Source organism: Aulostomus chinensis, chromosome 14 (genome assembly GCF_037954235.1).
Source record: "Aulostomus chinensis isolate RoL2024-O1b breed Wild chromosome 14, RoL_Achi_v1.0, whole genome shotgun sequence".
In the NCBI taxonomy this organism is placed as follows: Eukaryota; Metazoa; Chordata; class Actinopteri; order Syngnathiformes; family Aulostomidae; genus Aulostomus; species Aulostomus chinensis.
Genome location: NC_141333.1, coordinates 5,021,664 through 5,041,437, shown reverse-complemented (window position 1 = coordinate 5,041,437; position 19,774 = coordinate 5,021,664). Strand labels below are relative to the sequence as shown.

The 19,774-nt window shown below is 43.5% G+C and overlaps 1 protein-coding gene across 11 annotated transcripts in view; it reads right to left on the bottom strand.

Moving 5' to 3' along the window:
* Window positions 1–19,774, bottom strand: part of lrrc7 (leucine rich repeat containing 7) — a 101,260-nt gene that overhangs the window by 49,327 nt on the left and 32,159 nt on the right. For 8 of the 11 annotated variants that reach the window (XM_086225556.1, XM_086225557.1, XM_086225550.1 and 5 more), the window contains exon 1: window positions 16,154–16,873. The exons of the other annotated variants lie outside the window; for them this stretch is intronic. In XM_086225556.1, the coding sequence (XP_086081682.1) occupies window positions 16,154–16,178 (25 nt within the window). In that variant the 5' untranslated portion in view covers window positions 16,179–16,873. Of the gene's footprint in view, window positions 1–16,153; window positions 16,874–19,774 lie in introns of those variants that run through there. 11 annotated transcript variants of the gene reach the window in all.

Sequence of the window (19,774 nt, the reverse complement as noted above, 5' to 3'; positions counted from 1 at the left end):
GTAAAATTACTTTATTTGAGCTGCTCCTCTCCTTCTGTCACCTCTCTCACTCTCTCCCCTGTTTCCAGGCCAGTCGTACTTTCTCTCCTCTCTGTTCTTCCAGGGTTGCGCTCGGTGGCCCAGTTCTGCCTGAGACGCCCCAGCACATCTCCTCTTTCTGTCTTTTCCCTTTCAGCCCTCTCTCTCTCTCTCTCTCTCTCTCTCTCTCTAGCTCAAAGCTCTTCCTCAGTCTGTCTGTGTTTAACTTTTTCCCTTTCTTCCTCCATCCCACCCCCTACTAAGAGTTAGAAAGGAAGCCATCTTAAATCAGTCATGGTACTTTGTGGTTCCTCTCTATGGGAGCAACTCATTCAAAATGCATTTTTTTATGTGCAGGATGTGATTGAATCTACACTTATCAGCTTTAGTGTGAAGGAAATCTCTCCAGACTGTATTGTCTGGTCTAACTCATCATGATTCTCAAGGAGAAAGTAAAAACCTGCTAGAGTAATCCTCCTCCAGGTGTTTGAAGTCAGCATCCTGACCGATAGTGAGTTTGACAAATGTGATGAAGGTTTAAGCACATACTACATTTAAAAAATATATGCTCGGCAGTAGAGAGGCCATTTAGCAACCGAAGGGTCATTGGTTTGATCCTCACTTCCCCCGGTGGCCATGTCCAAGTGTCCTTGAGCAAGATACTGAGCCCCAATTGCTCCTGATGGCCCTGCAACAGAATGGCAACCTGTCCAGGGTGAACCCCGCCTCTCACCCAATGTCAGCTGGGATAGGCTCCACCCCTCTGCAACCCTTAAAGGATAAGTAGTATAGAAATGGATGGATGAATGGAGGGATGGATGGATGGACGGACGGATGGATGCTATTAAACATTAAAGTTAATTCATGCAACTGCACCAATAATCCATTATAATGCGGCAGAAGTATTTTTGAAGTATAAACTCAATGAAGGTCATGTAGTAAACTGACACAGAGAGAAGACACAAAGATGTCAATGTCAGTCTATATCAATGGGACCCAGTGTGTGTGCATGCGTGCGTGCAAGCAAATATCAGACTCACCTTCTGTTTGGGGGCAAAGTTCAGAATAATTTTCATTTTTATCACTGTACATTTGGTTTGAGGGTAAGGTCAGGATACGGGGTTAGGGTTAGAAATGTCACGGGAGGGTTTATTCTCCAGAATGTTCCCTTAAGTGATGGAGAAAAGTTTTTTTTTATATATTTTTATATATTTATTTACTTTCTAAGGTCACCTTGCCATGCTGGTGTACCAGCAGCTCATCCAATGCTCAGAGCCAGATAGAGAAGCACGTATACACACACACACACACACACACACACACACACACACACACACACACACACACATGCCTTCAAACTGTTGACCTAGAAGCTCTGAACTATTCATAGAACCCACTAAGAACAGGGCGACACTTGTCACTGAATATTTTAGGTTAATTTTGCTTGAACATCTGAACGCCTGGATATGGAGACTTTGTCTTCAAGGAACTACATACACAGCACCAGCACGGCATGTTTACAACAGTCTGGTCTCGGCTGTCGACCTGAATTAACCCGTGTCCGAGTTAACTCTGGTTGTAAGTTTAGTGGCTACTTTGGCATCCTTGAGGAGAGTGGACCAGGCCTGGGACACGATTACACAGTTTGCTTGCTAGCTTCAGTTTAGGAAGCTGGGACAGTGTCTGGCATTCTCCCATCAGCCCGGAGGACCAAGAGAGACGAGTGGTGACAGTACTGTTCAGGCTAGCAGGTGTGTGTGACTGCTAGTGTAGTAATGAAGCTCAGTGAAAGTTCATTCAGGAAGACTGTGTGGTGCTCTAAGGTGTAGAGTTTAATGTCTCACGCATCATCATCTGCCACTCTCACTCTCATCTACGCTAAGTCACTTCCTAGCTATCAGATACTCCAGCTGATCTCCTCTCTCGAACCGCACAGCAACACCCAATCATGTTGCTGCTGTCTTTTTAAATATGTCTCTCTCCTCTTGCTCGTTTTCCTCAGTCCTCCGCCTGGTCCTCACTGGTCCCTTCATCTGCTCCTGGTCTCATCATTGTCACCTTCCATTGTCCAAGCACTATATATTCTTATTTCTACTTGAATTAAATTGGCATACAATCACTTCTCAACCTGCTTGCTTGTGGTGAACTGAGCTCAGATGATTACAGCATCGTGGCTGATAATCAAACCCTCCGTGATATTCTCCTTTGGAAGCCAGCTGCCAGGGAAGGGAACCCCTTCTACCCTTAAATTCAGTCTACAGATACTTCTCCATGCCTCACCCCGAACCTCATCACCTCGTCACTGTTTACTCAGCGACAAAGTCCTAAACCTAATTCATCTTGTGATAATGAATCCCCAACTGACCGTCATTTTTTTTTCTCTACAACGTGTTGAATTCAGAGCACACAGAGTCCTGATTTGCGAGAGAACGACTCACCTTCACCTGAAAGACTCTCTGTACACACTGTGAGACCTGCTGCTATCTGGAACAACCTCTCTATCTTTCTGTCATCCCTCTCTCTCTCTCTCTCTCTCTCTCTGGCCAGGAGTCAATCTCTCTTCTTTACTGCCAGCTGATAGCTGTGCATGACTGTCTGGATCTCTATTCATGCGTTCACTCCATCCATCACCTGCTGCTGTCTCTGTCCCTCCTCCTCCCATCATCCTCCACCTCTTTTCAAAATATCTCTTCATACACTGTGGCTTTAAAACGTATTGTGTCTTTTGCCTTTAGACTAATTTGGGTTCAGTGTCTAGCTCAAGGTCACTTCAACAGCGGTGCACGCCACCGTCTGCTGCCAGAATCCAAACCCCTCTCAGACAAAGCATGGCCTCTCTAACGGTTTTGCGGGGTTTCAAATGTTTTCCTCGCGCTGCATGACAGCCCCCATTTGCATAAACAGCTTTTGGTAAGTTTTTATCCCTAAAGCTTTCCTTAACAGTCCATGGAAATTGCGCAGTGAGCAGTTGCTATGGTAACCGGGGACTCAATTACCCCAAATGACCATAAAACACTAATTAAAAAGCCCTGGCTAAGAGCAGCATTTTGACAAGCTTTATACAACACTGCTGAACCAGTCCCTCAGGTGAGGAAAATGGACTGGGAATGGAAATCATTTACACCCACCGAATAATGTTTTATAATTCTGTGGACTGAATGTAAAGTCAGTGTTTCTGAGTGCAGTTGAGACAAACAATGTGTTTCACAGCTGACTGTTACTGTGAATATAACAGAGCTGCATCGTTCCGAAGGCTTTTAGTCACTAAGGATTTGTGAGGCGAGATCCCCCGTCATTAACTGTCAAAATCACTTGGACCAAACTTGATGATGGTTCAAGCAGACAATTTTGAGAAATACAATTTTTTTTTTTAATTTCAATTCCTTTTCATGTTGCAGTTTTCATGTACTTAGAAAAACACCAGTTTCCAAGTGTTCTTGATGAGGGATCTAATATGAAAAACAAAACAAAAAAACAAAACACATTTTTCACTTCTATCTTATTATGAAAGTTACACACATCCAGCAACACGACACCGACTGCAATGACTCTGAATAAGATTTCAAGTGCAACTCAAACCATGTTGTCACTGCTGTCCTATAGCCTAATGCAAACTGGCACATCCACGCGTGTATCCGGGGAGAAAACGCTTTAATTGGCAGCTTCACAGTGAGTGATCGTACTGTAGTTCTGCTAAATTGCTCCCTCTGTTTTGATGGATCAGAGTTTATGCCGTAACAAGTGGTGCAGGTTCTTTATGACAAGTGACTGTAGTGCCACAGAGAACTGAAGAGTAAGGCAGGGAGATGGAGGAGAGCAATAAAGATTTAAAACTGTATCATTCTATTTTATGATATTTATTTTTTGCAGGAACCAGTATGGCGATATACAACCGTTTTTGCCAGAAGCCACATCAGCAACAGTCTGACGTGCTAAATTTCGTTGTTTTTTTTGTTTTTTTAAAGAAATGAAAATTCCACCTGCAGGATTCATAATCAAATACTAAAACAAACTAGAAAGCAACGCATCAAACAGCGACGAGCGGGCCTACGTGGCGCCAAACCAACAGGACCTAAAACACGACCTGGCGGAAGTAACAATGTACACTGGTGTCCTGTATTCCTATTCGTCCCCATCTGTGACACACTTAGGTTTCTTCCTTGGTTTAAACGTCTTTCATGTCATGTCACGCTGCTGGTGAGGTCATCACCTTGAGGTGCTGGGACAGCTTGTACACAACCCAAAGCTGTAATATCATGGCTCCATGCAGTGTGGGGTTGTAATCCTTCCCTGGGAAGACGTCACCGTGGGAAGGGGACTAGCAGCCATTGAAGAGACGGTACGAAAACGCACATCCAGACAGAAACAAATTCAGAGATTCAGACAGACTGCATGGACACTGACAGGTCCAATCACCCACCCAGCTGTGACAAAAAAGCCTGAAAACAGAGGCAGCTACTCATAAGCCACATTCTGGGCCCAGAGTCGAGGGAGAGGGAGAGCTCTGGTGGACACCCTACAACCCCAAACGGGATAAAAAGGGATTAAGTAAGTCAAGTCTGATGTGTAAATAGACACAGACAGCAATGATCTAGTTCAGAATACTGAAAGCACGAAATGTTACATCCCAAGGGGGGGACGGAGGACGCTCACAAGAACATCCAGACTCGTCTGATTCTGATGAAAGTTGGAGGAGTGATGCATCATATGATCATCAGCACCCCTCCAACCACCTTTATACCATTGTATCACAGGCAGTCATGGTGGTTATTATCAGTATCTGGCAGACAGCATGTAGCAGAGCAGAGTCACCACGGACTCCAACACCTTCCCAAGTCTGGACAGACAGAGACAGGAGGAGTGCAGTCACCATGAGGAGGCAGCGCCGTGCGAACACACTGGTATGAAGCCCACTAGTCACGACACAAAGACGCTCTGGAAAATGCTTTAACGCAACACCATCACCACGGCGACGTGGGCATCACAAGGCAAATACGGGCCAGTCAGTCAAGGGTGAGACACTTCACTCCCACATACCTGGGCACCGTCAAACTTCACCATCACGATTCAGAGAGCTTGAAAGGAACATTTGTGCAAACCATGTATTATCCTCACCTATTACATACTTGAACTATGAGGAAGGAAGTTTGGTGACTGCAGGAATATTCAACGCTGGATTTTCACACTTGCAGGTTGCAAATGTTCTTGTACACTAAAAAGGAACAATACGTCACTCTCGCATCGTGGGACAGTCTGTACTTGCTATTACTCACTCCACACACCCCTACCTCTGCCTGTCTCTAACATTCAAATCTTTATCTGGAGATCATGCTTTCAAGTAACAAACACACTGAATATGAAGTAACATGTATATCTGTTCAATCTAGTCTGTAGTTGTCTCTGCACAGTGCATGAGCAGGCTTCCCCAGCACCTTTAGACCGGATACACATTCATTTCTCTCTCAGTCTGGATTTAAGACTGAAATTCGTTTTACTGTTTAACTTTATCCACAATCTATTTGGTGGCTGATGGTTGCAACCTGTCAAGATCTGTAAATCTAATGTGAAATGAACTCTACATTCTTCAAGCAAAAGTTACAGTTTAACTGACAATCTAATTTGTTTTCCAAGAGTGTGTTTCCCAAATCCCTTCCAACAATTTTTTGCTCAGTCACAAGGACATCTTTCTCATAGATTATTTGGTCCACGCAGAATGAAACTCGCTTGGTTTTTTTTTTTTGTGTGTAATTCTCGCATCATTTATTTATACAGTTCTTAATCTGAATAAATATGAAGCTGTTGAAAAAAAATGTCCATCACTAATCTCATTTGATCTCTCCTAAAGAGACAGATCCATGTCTTTTCCCAACCACAGACCCAGTGTGATAACAGTTTAAAATGATATTATCAGTTGGACATTATTTCTTTTTTTTCAACCTAATTCATGGCCATTTTTTTATATAGCCCTAGTAGGCAGAAAGACTCACAAATTATAGACATGTAACACATGAGGAAAAGCACTTCCAGGGTCCAGAGGCCAATGGGACCTACCGGAAGATAAAAACATGGGTGTTAATGATTTACAATCATCTGCACCATATCACTGCACCCTCTGAGAAACCGAGCATTTCCTGTGAGTGCACATGCACAACTGAATCTCTGCTGCCTGCATGTTTAAGCTTACAGCTGCCATACAGGCAGTCCTATGGACACCTATAGAGCCCATAAGACCTGTGGGAGCTGGCCTACATGTATGCATATATGGCACGCTACATGGAAGGAGACAGTCAACAAGAGGGGGGAGAGATCTGCAGAAAGAAAGAGGAAGTCAATGAAGCATTACACACACACACACACACACACACACACACACACACACACACACACACACACACACACGTGATCGGTGGAAAAGATTTCTAGAGCTGGAGCTCCAAAAGTGTGACTGGTAGATTCATAGTCAGCAATCTCATCTCTCTGTCACACACACACACACACACACACACACACACACACACACTGCTCCTCACACCCTGTACACTCTGAGATATGCATGGATTGGCACACACACACACACACACACACACACACACTCCACAATGACACACAATACTGCACGTGCACACACACACACACACACACACTGCACCTCACACCCTGTACACTCTGAGATATGCATGGATTGGCACACACACACACACACACACACTCCACAATGACACACAACTCTGTGTATGCACACACACGCACACACACCGAGGTCTCCCTTCAGTCACGTGGAGTGGAGTGGTCTATTACGATTCTCCACACATCAGTGGCTTCAGTGAGCCTGGGGACTTTATTCAAACGTAAAGAACAAACCCTGTCAAACAAAATCATCATCGCACATCTCATCAGACAAATAAACTCCTGAATGGAAAGAGTCATTCAACGAGGCATCAATCAAATACTGATTAATGCGACAAATGGATCATGGCAAGGCGCTGTAATATACTAGCGTCAACGAGGCAGTCAACGACACTCTGTGCTGATGAACAAAGCCAAAGAGCAGTGAGTAGTGAAGCAAAGCTGCCAAACACATCATTATGATGTCATCTCTAACTGAGCTCCTTCCCTCTACTGGCAAAATGAGCACCATTAAAACATGTAAACACAACTGGAAAGTACGTGGAAACAGCCTGACTACTGTGCAAGTGAAACATGACGATAAAGGTCTGAGTGATGTCAGAGGACACCTGGAGAGCACAGCCCTCCTCCAAGGTGGTGTGATATCGTCAGATTGATTCAAATATCAAATCGACTGATCCAACCATCAATCATCCAGCTAAATGTAATTAAAAAAAAAAAATCCTCAATGTTTCGAGACATCCCGCTAACAGAGAGAGCCAAACAGCAGGCTTCTTGGTTGTCAGTGACACTCAGAAACATTTTAGCCGACAGACTTTGACTCATTACATTGAAGCAGTTTTGCAGCTGCAGGTCAAATCCATCTCATTCAATATTTACACAATTCAAATATCGTCGGTCCCCGTCAATCATTTTGAACCAAAAACATGTAGGGTTTTAAGGCCAAGGGTGAAAAGTACCTGAGTTTTCCTTCAGCAGCAGGTTGCTGGGCAGGTGACAGGGGAGTTTCATGGTTGCAAAGGGGTTCCATCAGAAAGGGGTAAAATCCCTGCCACGGCGTCCGTAGTCAACAGATTCTCATGAAACATTCGTATGATTTCTGTGTGTAAAGTTCTCAACAGTTCATCGGAGCATATTCAGGCGAGTTTGTAAGGGAGTAATTGCAGTTAGAGTTAAAATTCAAATAAATGTCTGACAAATGGTCATATCATCCCACTAAAAATACCATTTTGAAAACAAAGTTGCATGAAGCAGAGCTGCAAAGTCGGCTGTATCCTCCGACTGCCTCACAACTACTTGCTTTAGAGTAAGAATTATGACACATCGCTTTTCATGGAAAGGACTACAAATGGCCCTGCCCTGATCTCAGCTCACCGTGACTGTGAGCACACTTTCAGCGATTTGAGATCTCTCTCACAGCCGCAACTTAACTTTCCCTGGAATAAAAATCCACTTTACACAACCTGCCTCACACCTAAAAGACATGGTCAAGTATTTGATGTTTCCCCAAAGGTCAGAGGAGACCAACAACAGAGCGAAAGGTCAGATCAGCGAGTGGATCAAACCACAGCGAAATACGATAGACTCTGGCGACAGTTGTGAGCTGTTTGATGACATCACACTGGGCTTTGTTAACACTGCCGTAAGCGATCAAAAATATCAGTCCTGTATGTAATGTATGCACTATAATATTACATTTTTTGTCTCCTTTACTGAGTTTAACACTCAGAAAAGTCAGATTCATCTGCCTGTGAGGACCATGTGGGTGTGTTTTGACAACGGCATCTCCCTGGCAGAACAAGCAAACAGCCCCACATTTGTCGTCAGATATAAATATTGTTACATTTTGACTGGTGCCCCATTTTTCTATCCACCACCGTTACTTTACATCTAACTACGTCGCTCTGGCCACAAAGCTGATGGTTAAAATATGTTTGCTGGGCCTTTGAGGATTGAACTCAAATGTATAAAGGATGGCAGTAACAGAGAAGCTGCTGTCTCGCTGCGATGGTAAAATGCCAGCGAGCAGCAGACACCAGTGTGACTGACACAAGCCATCCCTCAGTCTCTTTCTGTCTGATAGCCAGTGACAGCTGAGCCCAAGCAGACAGAGCAGAGCAGGAGGCAGATGCTGGGGACTTTCAGAGAGATTACCCTGCCCTCCACATCCCACCCGCTCTTCCTCACTGCCACTTTGTCTCTCTGTTCACTGTGTGTGTGTGTGTGTGTGTGTGTGTGTGTGTGTGTGTTGCTTGAGAAAAGATTCTGAAGATTTTAGAGCAAAATGGCCATGAATTTAGAGCCAATTTCTTTTGCAACTTGATTGCAGTTGTGTTTCCATTGTGCTCTTCCTCTGTTTTTATCCGGTCATTCTTTCAGTAATGTAGGATGTAGCTATTTTTACTACTCTGAAATGGCTTTTATTAATAGACTCAAAAGGTTTAAATTACCTCCATGTTAAATGCTGTGAGTCTGAAACGGATGAGAGGATTTTAAAGAGTAAGAGAGGCCTCAGGGTCGTTCTCTGTCTCCCTCTCGCTCACTGCAGGACTCAAACATCCTCAGAGTCGTCTAATGAAGAGCTCAGACCAGAGACTGCCCTGGCCTTTGTCCCGTTAAGAGGAGCTTGGGTTGCCCACGGCAACATGTGGACCAAGCAACTCGGGATGCATTTAGACACCCCCCCTTCCCCTCTCATCTCCAAGGGAACTGTCACACAGTCTTCTCTCCAGGAATTACTGGACCAGTTTTGACTTGGCATGCATTTTGGGAGAGCCAACAATTTGGTTGTGTCAGTGGTGGTTGACTTACTGTATTGGAACATTAAAAGGATCTTGGCAGCTCAGGTGTGTATCACTGATCCCATTATGTGTCAGTTCAGGAAGAATCTGCTCATTTCCTACTGCTCTTCCTCTGTTCATTCTGACGTTTAACCCTCCTAACTCAAGCTAAGTGACGTGAGGAGGCTGAGCGAAGAGCTCCAGAACTGAAACACACCACCACAATTCATCACATCGCCAAAGCAGAGTAAGTCCCTTAAGCCGAATACTCAGCAGACGTCTGGAGCTCAAGACTCTTATTTCCTTATTCATTTTATTCAAATGCCTTACAGCCCTCCACAAACATTTCAGCCCCTCCCGAAAAAAAAAATGTTAACATAATTTCATCATAGTTTTCAAACTCAGGGATCCAGTCTTAGCAAAGGTCAAAGTCTCGTTTAGGGGAAAAAAAATTGTTTTCATCATTGATTTTATGAATGAAATAAACACTGTTATAAAAGCATGCGTAAGGCAGGTAAAGTATAAATAATTCAAACGCTTTTAAAGTGTGTGACCTTTGGATAATACTTGGATGATTGGTGGGTTCAGTCAATACAGAAACACATTCAAATAATAAATATAGTTGTTTATTCAATTTAACCAAGCAGAACAGTTCACTCCAACTATACACGTCCACATCTACTGATGTTTAGTAGTAGTAGATTAGTAGTTCTGGAATTACCAACCGAGCCACGGTACAACTAAATCTTAGAACCTTTAATTTGTAACTAAGCAGACTGGAAACATGGAGGCAAATAAACCTGCACACATAGTTTCAGTTTGACCTCCAGGTCACGCTGGATGATTCGTGTGAAAGACTCAGCTATCCCCACGCACGCAGACACACACACACACACACACACACACACACACACACACACACACACACACACACACACTTACACGCACACACACTTCCTGAGCCTGCTGTTTAGTGTGAAACACCGTGCCACAGTCCTGCCAGTGTGTTTAATGGCTGCATGGTTACCTATGGTTTTTGCCAAACTGTTACTTTGTTTAATATCATCATCACCACCAGAAACACTCAAATTGGATGATGCCCATGCAATTAACAGTCCGACCAGCGAGTCACAGATGCGGCCCTGCTGCTGCCCTATTTTCCTCACCCTTGAAAAGCAGCTTTATTTAAAACACACTGGACACATCCTGGCAGCCGTAGCCAGGCTTGACTTCCTGCCTCGTCAGTGACAGGTCATCTTCTTCCTCGTTCTAGTGGCTGTCGCGCTCAATGAAGGCATACTGCTTGTTGAGACAGAGAAATACCGGCAGTGCTGATATGACCTGTCCCATCTTTGTATCGCTAAAAAAGATGTTGCCTGGTGAACCTCAGCTGTGGACGCTCCATCTTGAAGAGAAGCCTGAGGAACTGCATGACAGAACTGATACTGGCATCTTGCACCACAGGATATAAAGTAGTGGGGGGCCCAAATCTGCTGGTTGGCACAGAACATGTAGAGAACCTTGGAGTGGCCTGAGGGGGATTTTTTTTCCTCTTCTTCTTGTTTGGGCACAGAAAGGAAGAAAAAAAAAAAACCCAGGACATGAGATATAACTTGTTCCCAAATTTAGTTATTTTGAGGCCACTTGATACAACTTGCTCCTTTAATCAATTTAATCTATTCATGGCCTACAAATGAGCTTTTTTTTTCCTTTTTAAAAAAAAATTGTACTTCTATATAAATATCCTGAAAATTCTTTGTTTTTGGGAAGAGAAATACCTGTCAATGAATTATTTTAAAATAAAGATATGGCCGATACTGTTGTTGTTACGCCACGTGAGGGTGGATCTGATGATCACAAAGTCGTGATTTGTCCATTTTCTACCACTTATCCTTTTAAGAGTCACAGGGGGTGGAGCCTATCCCAGCAGCTTTCGGGCAAGAGGCGGGGTTCACCCTGGACGGGTCACCAGTCCATCACAGGGCCAACACATAGAGACAGACAACCATTCACACTCACAGTCACGCCTACAGTCAATTTAGAGTATCAATCAGCCTCGTCCCCTCTTGATGTCTCTGGACTGTGGGAGGAAGCTGGAGTACCAGAGAGAACCCACGCAGGAACAGGGAGAACACGCAGACCAGTACACGACATAATGCATGTAAAACTTAAAACTTTTGTGCTACAGATTCAGCAATACCATACGACAGAGTAGGCGGGGCATTAATAGCGTATCATATCGGCCGGCATCCGTATGCTAAGTGCTGCACTGAGGTTTTTGTGATTCACTTTCAGCTTCTTAGTGATGTACGCTGCCTGAATCCTCTTACACATCAAACCTGCGTCACCATTCACCAGGGGATCTTTCCACATCGAAATCGGTTTGGTTAGATTTCCTTGTCGACTGTAATTCCGATGCCCAGACACGTTATACTCTTTATTGTTGCTTTACCAGCACAATTCAGAATTACGACATCATCCAAGTTAAATCTGACTCATTTAATCTGAAGGAATTCATAATATATGACCCTCTGCAGCATTCGGCACGCTTAAATATTTCACACCACAATCTACTCTCCTTTCACGAGGAAACGGGATCCAAAGTCGTGCAAAATAATTATATCACCCTAGAGAGAACTATGTGCATGACGTAACCATAGCAACACTGTCACTGATACAGGAGGGATGGATCAGAATAGATGCTCCTATGTAAACCACACGGGGGGAAAAAATCACATTAAACCAGTTAAATGAATAAAACCAAAGAGATAAATATATCCTCAGAGTTTGGAGCAGTTTCATGCAGCCTATGTGATCTGTCAGTACAGTACGTGCCGTGACAAAAAGGATATTTCTGTCTTTTCCTCCCCCCTCCCTCTGTTCTTCTCCCCTCTCTAAAATCCTGTTCCGTAACATATGGATTTGTTCGTTTTATGAAACAGGGGGGGAAGAAAAAGGATGATATTATAGTGTGTAGTCTCTGCTTCAAGTCAATCTATCACAGCTTCACTCTGAGGCTCTGCTAAAATGATAATTACACACGAAATACTGGAGTAGCTGCAACAAATTAATATACAGAATAGTCTCCGTATCAATTAATCTGCAGATGAAGATCTTTAAATGTTTAACAATTCAATTTTCAGAGCACAAATACACCAGTTATGAGTTTATAATGATGTGCAGAGGCAGAAATATCCTCATTTTCGACAAACTGGAACCAGACGTGTTGGCTGAAATGATAAATGATTTCGCAGTTATCAAAAGTTTATTAATTTTCCTTTGATCAGCTAATCCTTTGCAGTTTATCCCTGCAATATACAGTATTTCATTTCTCAAGTGTCCACCACAGTCAGCTCAGTACGAGCCAATGAACCTTTTTTTTGTGAAGAATACTTTATGAATATACTGAGAGGATAAAAATATACAAACTTACTACAAACAATACTCCAATCTGATTGGTTGCTGGGTTTCAATTACTTCCAAGTACCCGGACCTCCACTCAATCTGTCCCTGTCAATGATAAAATGTCCCTGTCAAACCCGCTGAGTTACTACATTTGCTACGTGTAACATAGCAACAGGCAGCTGCATTTACATTTACTTCAAGAAGTTAACTGTAAATTTAAAGAAAATAAAACAACTTGGAATTAAAATGGAATTATTTGACAAGCTCAAATAAAAAGTAGGAAACATCCAGTCAGCAAACGACATGTTGGATCAGTCAGACCCCCATTGTCCACTAGTCCCTGAAGACGGACACCTCATCAGGTACTATCCTGTATTGCGCTACTAGCTTATATGAAGTACTGAAGTCATTTCTTGGTCACATGCAGAGTATCTTTTTTTCGTGATAAGGAGGATAAATAGATTACCTCCCCATCTCATCTTCCTCACTTTCCTAAGCATCATCACTGCCAACACTAACATATCACAATCCCCCAAACCACCACCACCATCATCATCATCATCACCTTCATCATCATTGTCCTTGATAATATCACAGTTGATCATCGTCACACTCACTGCAGATGCACTGGTAGCTCGGTCCCCGCTTCCTTCCTTCCTTCCTTCCTTCCTTCCTTCCTTCCTTCCTTCCTTCCTTCCTTCCTTCCTTCCTTCCCTCTCTGGGTCTCTTTCCCTTGGCCCATCACCATGACGATGGGAGCCGGTTTCATGGATACAGTCACTAGGCAACCAGCAGCATCAGCATCAGTGGGAACAGCAGCACCGTGTTGTCGGAGCTTTAAAGGAGCAGCAGAGATCCTGAGCCAACCTCAACAAGCTGCATGTAAGTTTGGTCTCGGAGGAGAGAATTGCACTGCATGTCTCAGAGCTGAGTCCTCTTAACGCTCAATACTTCCTTAAATTAGACTCATCAGGACCTGTACTTGTTGCAGCTACAGGTGAACAAGAATAGCTCGAGTATAAGCCTAGTAAATTGAAAAAAAGAGATGAGCAATGTATGATATATGATCAGAAAATACAGCTACAACTCCCACCGTTAATACCAACCCAAATATGGAACCTCTTCCTCTCCTTCTACCTCTTTATGCCCCCTCAAAGCTACATGGAAGGTTGTGTTGGACTGAAATATCTTCAAGCACGAGCAGATTTTCATGACTTCCAAAGGTTGAACCCCCAGAACTTTCTTGTCTTGCACCATCATCAGGTTGAAAGAAGTCCAACAAGCTACTTTTATGGAAAACAAATGGAAGTCTCATCTTAAACACAAATTAGCAAACGTTAGCATGCTAAGATTAAAAAAAATAATAATAAAAATCAACCAGCTTTACATCAGAAACTAACACCTACTGCAAGTACATGGACTGCACTAATTCTGCTACTGACCTTGTTTTTAACGAGACGATATTTCAATGAAGGTGTCAGACGGAAGACGCACAGCCACTTCACATCCCTACATTCTATGTTGGAATTCCCTTCCAGGATTTGACCTGAAAATGTAGCTTTCACCGTTCAACCGGGACATAATAATTCTTCTGTTGGTAAAAATGCAAAACGCCGTGCTTCCAGTAGAGCTCATAAGCCTCGCCAGATATCGAGCAAGTTTGACTGCCAGACATGTTGTACGATGCTGCAAAAACTCAGCTATGTCTCATGAGGAAAGAGCTCAGAGCTTGCAACATCGGCACGCTGAGGTGAAGAAGCAACCTAATGACACCACTTTTAACTCCATACTGACATGAACCTCTACCATTCTGGGAGGTTATTTTGTGCCGTGTCCATTGACGTACTGAGTCCAAAATGGCGTCAAAAAGTACCAAGGTTTCCCCTTCAGGGCTTCTGTATTTGGTGAGAATCAGGTGTGTACGCGTCTACAACACACTTCAATAATACAATTAAAATCCAAACCCCGTGTCTTGTACTTTGACGACTGCAAACTCCCATGATGACTTTATTCAAGTTTTGAATCCTGTTAGAAAATCACTAAAATGACAACATTAAAAAAAAAAAAAAAAAAAATTACGGGATTAGCCGTAACTCCACAAGAACCATTAATAATCAGCAGATCAGCCGACAAAACAGAGGATCAATGAAATATGAGTTTTTTTTCTACTTCTATAATCCAAGACAAACACAGATTATACGCATGGTGACAGAAATGGGACATCTTTTTTATTTCATTTTGGGAATGAGGCAAACCAACCTACATGTCTGCAGAATTGCCTGTCTAAAGAGAACTGTGTCGCCCATACTAAAATCACATAATGGCCTGTTTGCAAAATGATACAAAATAAGGCTATTAAAAGCCTGCCTGGCTGACTAGATGTATTAATATAGAAAGCGTCAGAGGGAGCGCAGACACAGAGGCTTTGAAATATGTTGCACTGAAGACTGTAATTAAATATTCCCTTTGATTAGAAGAAGGAGCCTTTTTTGCATATTGCTTTAGTGCCCTGCAAAGTCAGGACTGCATTTGAGCTGTTCGGTGCAGCTTAATGCTGGACAACAAACTGCAACAAGACAAATCATGATGCAGACAATAAAAAGCTGTCACCTCGTCCAGGTGTGTAGCAGCTGCCATAAAGTGGTTAGCTGGCAGGTGAACACGTCTGTGTCATTATACAAGCTGCTAACAAGTGTGACGGACTGATACAGCAAAATAATTGTCTAATAAGGTACAATACCTCAGGCTGGTGGATTTAACAGGTGTGTGTGTGTGTGTGTGTGTGTGTGTGTTATGAAATGCATGAAGGTATTAAGGTACAAAGGCTGGGGGTTGCATCAAGACAGGAGGGTGTATGACGCTACCCCATATATCACACACCCCCTCACACCCACCCACCCAGCAACACACACACACACACACACACACACACACACACACACACACACACACACACACACACACACTCTCTCTCTCTCTCTCTCTCTCTCTCTCTCCTTGCAGTCATGGCTGTTTCATTAGCCCATCACAGCGCTTGAGAGGCCCATAGATGAGGTGATGAGCTGATAGTGTAGCAAAGCGGATTGCAGAAACACATCCGAAGAAGAAATATTGACTCCAATCATGTCAGTTTGTCGCATGATCCCAGCCCGATCAGTTTCAGCATGAGAAAGAAATCATGTGACCAGTGGAATCAATATTTACAGCAGGTGCGTGCATGACTGCAGATTTAAATGAACATATTAACACATACATGACACTAAAAACGTCAATTTGTGCACCATAAAGCAGCTGAGCAGGTATGTCTGTCCGTGTTGCCTTACGTTGTAAAGTAGAGTAGTTATCCATCTGTCAGGCTGCTGGTGGCGGATCCGTTAAAATAAAAATCACTGGTGGCCCCCGTGGACACCGCAGCACCGGGCAGGATCAGTCAGACGAACCGAGCCGGTGTGACTGAGACAGGTACCTTCACCCACGCAGCCAGCCGCATCTTTAACACCCTCCGGACCAGAAAACGGAGGAGGCGGGCGAATCAATCCGGTTTGTATGATACATTTCTGGATTGTTCAGTGGTTAAAATCCAAGTTTATAGTCAGATTTTCCCGGCAAATAGGTAAATGATGCCACTGCGCTTCCGAGTGTAAAAAAAATAAAATAATAAAAAAATTTAAAAAAAGAGGAAGAAGAAAGAAAGAAAAAAAGCTGCACCGGGGAAAGAAAAGGTCAGGTTATGAAAATCACACCAGGCGAGCGGATCCGTGACCGAGTCTCTCTGCTCAGGAGAGAAGCGGTGCCCTTCCTTATCTTCTCCGTTACCGTAAAAGCCCCGCTGCATTCAGCAGAAGCGTCTCCTCCCATCTATCCCCCGTGCAGGGAGGGAGGGAGGAGGGAGGGAGGGAGATGGATGAAGATGGAACGAGGACGCCAGTGTGTGTTTGCGCGTGAGCGTGCACCGAGTAGCACATGAACAGCGTGTGTGTGTGTGTGTGTGCGCGCGCGCGCGCACGTGTATGTGTGCTGAAATATTGAAATAAAGGCGACATCCATTCTTCATCTTTTTTTTTTGGCGAGCGCAACACACACACACTCACACACACACACACACACACACACACACACACACACCTGAACAGGAGCTTGTCCCTGAGACTGTTGCCATGCTACATCTAGCTTTTCCTGTGTGGCAACTCTTTGTGATGTGGACAAAAATATGACTTTGGTTTTTGAGTACATGAACATGTTTTCACACCGTATTTCTTCATATTATTTATGCAACTGGATCGATAAAATCGATCCATCACTGACCCAGACGATCCTCACTTTGATGAAGGAGCCCCAAATATCATCAATCCTTCACTTTGCATTGCCCCAGTTGATAAAAATTCCGTTGCCCAGCGTTCAGAAGTTTTCTGAAAGGAGACTTACTCGTAAAAGACCTAAAAACAAATGGTTATTTTCTTCTTCTCATAAATGTTTTTTTTTTTCAGCTTTCCAACACATTTCACTGATAAATTACTGCCTAAACAGCATGAAAGCACTTCCAAGATCTGGATTATATAAACATATACTGTTTGCATATTTGTACAGTGCTTTTTAGGCAACATGCATCCAACTCTGCAATCATAAACCCCGCTGGGTTGTCAGGCAATGTAAACACTGGTAATGGAGCCATTCCTCCCTCCAGGCATCATCCCGTATGATGTGAAATCTTCCTTGGATGCTCCCTGTCTGGTTAATGCTCGTGTCTTTCAAACGTCACACTTCCACTCTGTAACACAGGCTTTCCATGATAAATCTGCAGCCTCCCAGCCTGAGCCGGGGTAACTCTGGTGACAGCATCAGGGTTATTTCCTCACACTTGACAAATCTCCTCCGCATTCACAAACACATAATTCAAATAGCAGGATGGTGCTCACCGTGACAAATACAATGATCCTACACAGATGGTGGATCTGTGTACGCTACCCTTTTCAATGTCAACATGTTTGTTTTTTTTTAACTTTTTCCAGCCAACATTTCACATAAAACAGCATCCACGTCATCTTCATCACCAGGAACAGGAAGAAAAGAAGAGATCCTTTGCCTAAAAGACTCCAAGTATTTGATCTTAATCCTGCCGTGTAGGTCCGCCTCTTACTCCTCAGCCTCCACTTGACCGACAAACCTAAACAGGTTCCAACAAAAGCACTTTTTGTGGGCCAATCCAGAGGTCAGCATCACCATCACCGTGTGTTACCTTGACCAAAAGCAGACGGAAGTTTTACAGTGGACTTTGGATTATTGCAGGAATTAAACTATGTGGCAAACAAAAGTTTGTCTTCCACGTGACACCACGTTCATGGACTTGGATGTGTAACATGCTAACATCAGGTATACGACGAGCAACACCAACGCATGACTTCTGCATCGCTGCTGCTGCTGCTGCTGCTGCTGATGCTGATGTTTAATGTCCTGCACATCTTCTGCCGAGCTGTTTAGCAACTTGTTGGCAACCACCTTTTTTAATGAAGGCGTGTGCCATGTACAGACGTATTTTGTGTTCAACAACGCTAACTTAGCCTTGCGTGAATCCTTGACATCAAAGAGTTAAAAACATGAAGAAGTGCATTCATAGCAAAGTTAGCTTCTTTCTTATGCTGGACAGATAACGTAGCTTGATGGCCATCGTAAGCTCCTCTTCACACTCTCTAAATCTGACACCTCACCACTAGATGCCACTACATCCTCCCACTGACAGACTGGTTGTAGTCTCTTCAGTCTTGAAAAGTTACCATCAAAAATTTAACAATACACCATTTTTGTGGGGAAAGACATGTTACATACTTGTTGCATTCAGAGGTTAACTCAAATGTGCAACTGATTGATTCACACTTTTGACTTTAACTTTTAGGGCAATGATGGTCTGAAGACAAAGATGATTGTAAAAGCCTGAGGTTTAACTCTGCTGGTCGGACGGAGATGTTCTGTGTGCAGCTGGTATGTATGCAGTTAGCATTTTCTCCCTGCGCCTTCCTCTGACTGACAACATGAAGGTTAGGCCATAGCTGTGTATATGTGTGTGGATGGTTGGGAGAACCCCACATCTCCCCCAATGTCATCTCAGACTGACTCCATCCCTCCACTTACCCTCTAAAAGGATAAGCCTTCCAGCTAATGGATGGATGGATGGGGTCTAAAGATGATAGAAGTGGTATTTCTGATTGGTGGACCATCAGGATTCGCGTGCGAGGGGAAGGTGACCCTCCTCTAACGACGACTTGCATGGAAATAATTTGTCTTGAGCAAATCTACTCCAATGAAGATTCGGACCATGGAAACACGCTGATGTCAGAGGCTATAAACAGAACCGCGCCTCATTAGTATCTGAATGGAAGGCATCAGACAACTTAAGCGCTTCCGTGGCCCTCTATTCCAGTGAGGCGTGACAATGAAAAGCAGCCTGTCTCGTATTGAGTAGAGATACCTCAAAACTGTGGTTAAATCAACACACCAGCTTTTCATGAAATCAGCTTGGGGTTTGCCATCCTGACCAGAGCCAGACGAGAAGATAGACACCACTCTCTTTCCCAGGGAGGGTGAGTCACGGGGACTGGATGAATGCTAGTTAGCTTAGCGCAACGAATGGTAGCGAATGCAAATCGAAGCATTCCTCAGTCAAAAGTTAATACTGGCTTCTTCAAGATGGCTTTTAACCACATTAATATAAGTGTGTCGTGTATAATATTTGTTATGAAATAAATTTTTTGAACCAGATACATAGGCACTACTTTTTGATGTGCACTTTGATCTGGGAAGTAGTTCCAGCTACATATCATGATTGTAAAATGACAAAATATCACAATTTCAATCATTTCTTTCAAAAATGCCTGTAGCTTAACTGATTACTAGAGGGCTGGTGTACTTTTACTTTAATCCGTAAAGGGAGGAACTGAATTCCTCTTTCT